This window comes from Thamnophis sirtalis, unplaced genomic scaffold (genome assembly GCF_051295495.1).
Source record: "Thamnophis sirtalis isolate CommonGarterSnake01/CBP01778 unplaced genomic scaffold, rThaSir2_p1.2 scaffold_4, whole genome shotgun sequence".
Taxonomy (NCBI): Eukaryota; Metazoa; Chordata; class Lepidosauria; order Squamata; family Natricidae; genus Thamnophis; species Thamnophis sirtalis.
Genome location: NW_028261384.1, coordinates 4,460,585 through 4,466,190, shown reverse-complemented (window position 1 = coordinate 4,466,190; position 5,606 = coordinate 4,460,585). Strand labels below are relative to the sequence as shown.

The window sequence follows — 5,606 nt, the reverse complement described above, 5'->3', positions numbered from 1 at the left end:
GGCCACAGGTGGACAGTGAATGGCCCCTCCCAGAGGAAATAAGAGGAGCGAAAGGGGAGTGGAGTTTGCAGGGGACAATTAGTTCGCTTTAATTGGTTCGTGACTCTCCGGGACGCCTTGCCAAGTTCTGCAGAGATCGGCCTGGCAGCTCTCCAAGCCAGATAAGGTCGGTGACTGTAAATCCTCCCTTGAAAGACTTTGCTGGATGTGAATGAGCAGAATTCACAGTCAATTAATAAGAGGGGTTTTTGTCAGGACCAGGAGCTGCTTCAGACTCTCGGGAAGCCTCGGTCAGAACCGTCTCTTTATTAGAGGAGGCATAAATGATGGGTTTCCCCAGGGAGAATGAATCGGAGCTCAAGGCGGTGGGAGCGACATTCCCTTATGTGTCTCAATCACCGACCACCACTGAGCCAACGGATTGTGAACTGGATTTCTCCTGCATTGCCCGATCACACAGTTTCATTGCGAAGCACGGATATCCAGCTAGTTTATTTATAAAATACATGGGGGGGGGGGCGTAACGCACCGAGAAACTGCAGAAACTGTACGTTTGCTGTGTCACCCCCAAAGGTCCCCAAATCCAACCTCTCCTTTCTCTTTCAGGTCTTTTAAATGGGGGGACGCAGACCCCCTCCCGTATGCAGTCTACGGTCACGGAGTGGTGTCCCATAACGACCTGGTCTACTCCATCGGAGGCAAAGGAACAGACAGGTGAATTTGGGCTTGTTGATAAGTGGCATTTGTTAAGTCAGTGGTTCCCAAAGTTGGCAACTTTAAGACTTGTGGACTTCAACTCCCAGAATTCTCCAGCCAGCTCAGCAGAGCTGGCTGGAGAATTCTGGGAGTTGAAGTCCACAAGTCTTAAAGTTGCCAACTTTGGGAACCACTGTGTTAAGTCAATGGAACAGCTTCCCACCCAGAGTTGTAGGTGCTCCAATGAGGGAGGTTTTTCAGCAAAGATTAGATAACCATTTGTCCAGGATGGTATAAGAACCCCTGCTACGGACAGGGGTGGGTTAGTTTGGAAGACCTCCAAGGTCCCTTCCAGCCCTATGATTCAATTAGTTTATAAAGAAGGGAGGGAGGGAGGGAAAGAGAAAGAGAGGGGGGAAATGGAGAGAGGGAGGAAAGGAAGAAGGGAGGAGGGAGGGAGGGAGGAAGAGAGGGAAGGAAGGAGTAAAAAAGAAAAAGGGAAAGAATGAAGGAAAGAAGGGGAAGGGAGGGAGGGAAGGGAAAGAGAAGGGGAAAGAGAGGGGGGAAATGGAGAGAGGGAGGAAAACAAAGGAAGAAGAAAGAAAGAAAGAAGGGAGGGAGGGAGGAGGAGAGGGAAGGAAGGAGCAAAAAAGAAAAGAGGGAGGGAAAGAATGAAGGAAAGAAGGGGTAGGAAGGGAGGAAAGGGAAAGAGAAAGAGAGAGGGTGGAAATGGAGAAAGGGAGGGAAAGAAAGAAAGAAGAGAGGGAGGGAGGAAGAGATAGAAGGAGCAAAAAAGAAAAAGAGGGAGGGGAAGAATGAAGGAAAAAAGGGGGAGTGGGGAAGGGAAAGAGAAGGAGAAACAGAGGGAGGAAATGTAGAGAGGGAGGAAAAGAAAGGAAGGAAGGAGGGAGGGAGAGGGGGAAGGAAGGAGTAAAAAAGAAAAAGAGGGAGGGAAACAATGTAGGAAAGAGGGAGGAAGGAAGGAAGGGAGGGAGGTAGGGAAGGGAAAGAGAAAGAGAAAGGGGGCAATGGTGAGAGGGAGGAAAAGAAAGAAAGAAAAAAAGAAGGGAGGGAGTAAGAGAGGGAAAGAAAGCAAAAAAGAAAAAGAGAGAGGGAAAGAAAGAAAGAAAGAAAGAAAGAAAGAAGGAAGGAAGGAAGGAAGGAAGGAAGGAAGGAAGGAAGGAAGGATGGAAGAAGAGTTATTACCGTTGCTGTGTGCCGGAGTCACCTGACCTTCTGACATGCTGTCAATGGAGAAGCCAGATTCACTTAACAACCATGTTACTAACTTAACAACTGCAGTGATTCACTTAACAACTGTGGCCAGAAAGGTCGTGAAATGGGGCAAAATTCACCTAATAAATGTTTTGCCCACCAACAGAACTTTTGGGATCAATTGCGGTCATAAGTCGAGAACTGGGTGTATAATAAAGATGATGATGATGATGATGATGATGATGATGATGATGATGATGATGATAATAGTAATAATAATAATTAAAACAGCAACAAACTGGTGGGAACATCAGCCTGAAAAAGTCACCAAAAATCAGATGGTCAAGATCTTGTGGGATTTCCGTATACAAACAGACAAAATACTGGCGCATAATACACCAGACATCACACTGGTTGAGAAAAATAAGGTCACAGTCATAGACATCGCAATACCAGGTGATAGCAGGGTCGCCGAGAAGGAACATGAAAAAATCGCAAGATACCAGGACTTAAATATCGAAATTCAACGACTATGGCACAAACCAGCAGTGATAATTCCAGTGGTAATTGGCACACTGGGTGCTATTCCAAAAGCACTGGAATTACATTTAAAACAGTTAAAAATTGACAAAATCACCATCAGTCAAATGCAAAAGGCTGCACTGCTTGGATCTGCACGCATATTATGAAAATATGTTACGACGTCCTAGGCCCCTGGGTGGGGCCCGACTAATAATCAATGCTAAATCTGGCGAAACAACTGGCCGCTGTGATACAATTCTGTTGTTGCAATAATAATAATAAATGGTTGATACCTAGGACGCTGGTAGCAAACTGTATCAACCATTAGCACCACTCAATGGTATTTGTAATGCATTGTTGGATGTTCAGTTGGCTGAGTGTCATGTTTTATGAGTAAAGTATATGTAATAATAAAATTAGTTTGGAAAACTATTTTCCATTCCTCTTCTCGGCTGCAGGAAATGCCTGAATTCATTGACCATGTACAACCCCAAGAAGTTTGAATGGAAGGAATTGTCACCCATGAAAGTTGCTCGTTCTCTTTTCGGGGCCACAGTCCACAAGGGTAAAATCTATGTGGCCGCAGGAGTGACCGATTCTGGTTTGACCAACTCGGTGGAAACTTACGATATTGTGGCGGATAAGTAAGTGGATCCAACACACCCAAACTCCTTTTATTTTCCCCACAACAACTCTGTGAGCTGGGTTGGGCTGAGAGAAAGAGGCTGGCCCAAAAATCACCCAACTGTGTTTCGTTGCTAAGACGGGATTAGAACTCACCGTCTCCTGGTGATTGGCTCAAAGTCACCCAGCTGGCTTTCATGGCTAAGAGAGAACTAGAACTCACCGTCCCCCACTTTCTAGCTGCCAAGAAAGTAACACCCCCCGTGGAAAATAAATGTTAGATAAGAGAGTCAGGAGCCCTAAATCGCCTAATGGTCAGTTGGAAAAATAAATTCAAGATGGAGGTGCCCGAACGCATCAAGCAATTAAAAGGAGCAGCGGGAAGTTTGTCCTTGCAGAATTACAAGATTCTGTTAATGTTGTTTTAGAACAGAGGTCTTCAAACTTGGCAACTTTAAGACTTGCGGACTTCAACTCCCAGAATTCTGGGAGCTGAAGTCCGCTAGTCTTAAAGTTGCCAAGTTTGGAGAGCCTTGACTTAGAATAAAGTAGAATTAGTTCATTTTCTTGTATTCATTTTCTTGTGGCACACGATTCCTAGTTAATCTTTACAGGGCAGGAGCCGAGGTGGCGCAGTGGTTAAATGCAGCACTGCAGGCTACTTCAGCTGACTGCAGTTCAGCAGTTCGGCTGTTCAAATCCCACTAGGCTCAAGGTTGACTCAGCCTTCCATCCTTCCGAGGTGGGTGAAATGAGGACCCAGACTGTGGGGGCAATATATGCTGACTCTGTAAACCGCTTAGAGAGGGCTGAAAGCCCTATGAAGCGGTATATAAGTCTAACTATTGCTATTCTGTCTTTCCTAAAGCAATAACATTTTTTGACTCAAATGTCAGTAGGATGAAATGGCGTAAATGCTGTTGCCCGCAGGCCAAGGGACTAGTCCTCATCAAGCTTTTCAAAATGATTTGAGTTGGAAGTTCCATTTCTTTTTCTTCTTCTTTTTTTTTTTAAAAAAGGGAGTTTTTGTTTCCTCTTCTGCAATTCGATAGGTGGGAATCTTTTGCTGACTTCCCCCAAGAACGCAGTTCGGTCAGCCTGGTGAGCCTTGGGGACACGCTGTATTTAATTGGCGGTTTTGCCACCATCGAGACCGAATCTGGAGAACTCGTTCCCACCGAGATGAATGATGTCTGGAGGTGAGAAACCTTTGAATATTAGTATCCCTTTCCTTCCTTCCTTTAAAAAAAATTAATCATTTTATTTCAGCTTACAAATGCAAAGATAAATTTAGAAGGCAAGCAAAGAAAAATTGAAAGGTGCCTAGTGTCACTGAAAGGGAATGGAGGGCCATATAAATTCTAAGTAAGTAAGTAAGTAAGTAAGTAAGTAAGTAAGTAAGTAAGTAAGTAAGTAAGAAAGAAAGAAAGAAAGAAAGAAAGAAAGAAAGAAAGAAAGAAAGAAAGAAAGAAAGTATGGATGAAGAAAGGAAGAAGGAAAGAAAAGAAGGAAGGAAAGAAAAATGAAACGAAGAAAAAGGAAGGAAAGAAGGAAGGAAATTAAGAAAAGGAATGGAAGGAAGATGAATGGAGGGTGAGAGAGAGGGAGGAAAAAAGGAAGAAGGAAAGAAGGAATGAAAAAGGAATTAAGGAAGGAAAAAAGATGGATGGAGGGGGAGAGGGAGTGAGGAAGAAAGGAAGAAGGAAAGAAGGAAGGAAAGAAAAAACAAAGAAAAAGGAATGAAAGAAGGAAATGAAGGAAAGGAAAGGAAAGAAGATGAATGGAGTGTGAGAGAGGGAGGAAGAAAGGAAGAAGGAAAGAAAAGGAGGAAAGAAAAAAGAAACGAAGAAAAAGGAATAAAGGAAGAAGGAAGGGAAGGAAGGAAGATGGATGGAGGGTTCTTATATCCACATTGAGCCAACCGAGATTCATTCATAAAGATTTGTGTGTGTCTTTTCCAGGTATGACGAAGAAGGGAAGAAGTGGGAAGGGGTCCTCCGGGAGATCCAATACGCCTCAGGAGCCACGTTTATCCCGGTGCGCCTCAACGTCCTGCGGCTGACGAAGATATGACCGTGCGACGGAATCCCTCTCCGATCTGGGCCGCCTTTCGCACACGCTCCTCCTTGCCTTTTTCCGTATCTACTTTGAAAAGTCTCCATCACGGCACCTCGATTTGGTTTCGTTAGGTCGAAATAACAAGATGCTTGTTTTGCAAAACCTTGTCTGTTGCCTCTCTCGGGAAACCAGGAGGTGGGCAGGAGGGTTTGTGTCCACGTTGCGTTTTGGGGTGCGGTGTGACAATATGTGCAACTAGATTTTAACAGTCAACTCGAATCTGTCTATATAAAAATGGCTGTGTGTGTGTGTGTGTGTTCCAGCATAACTCTGGAACGCCTTCAGGAATTTCAACCAAACTTGGTACACAGATGACTTACTCTCTTGAAACAAATACTGTGGGATTAAGACACCCCTAAAACCCCTCAGCGTGTGTGTTCTGTTAAGATACAGCCTGTTGTGCCATAAAATGGCTTCTACCATACCGCCGT

At 44.5% G+C, this 5,606-nt stretch overlaps 1 protein-coding gene across 1 annotated transcript in view; it reads left to right on the top strand.

Annotated features, from left to right (window-relative positions):
- The window catches only part of KLHL40 (kelch like family member 40), a 9,763-nt gene extending 4,473 nt beyond the window's left edge, over positions 1–5,290 (top strand). Inside the window, exons 3-6 of the mRNA XM_087712395.1 lie at positions 607–714; positions 2,892–3,077; positions 4,110–4,256; positions 5,019–5,290. Of these exons, the coding sequence (XP_087568521.1) occupies positions 607–714; positions 2,892–3,077; positions 4,110–4,256; positions 5,019–5,130 (553 nt within the window). The 3' untranslated portion in view covers positions 5,131–5,290. The remainder of the gene's footprint in view (positions 1–606; positions 715–2,891; positions 3,078–4,109; positions 4,257–5,018) is intronic.
- Positions 5,291–5,606: the final 316 nt, after the last annotated feature.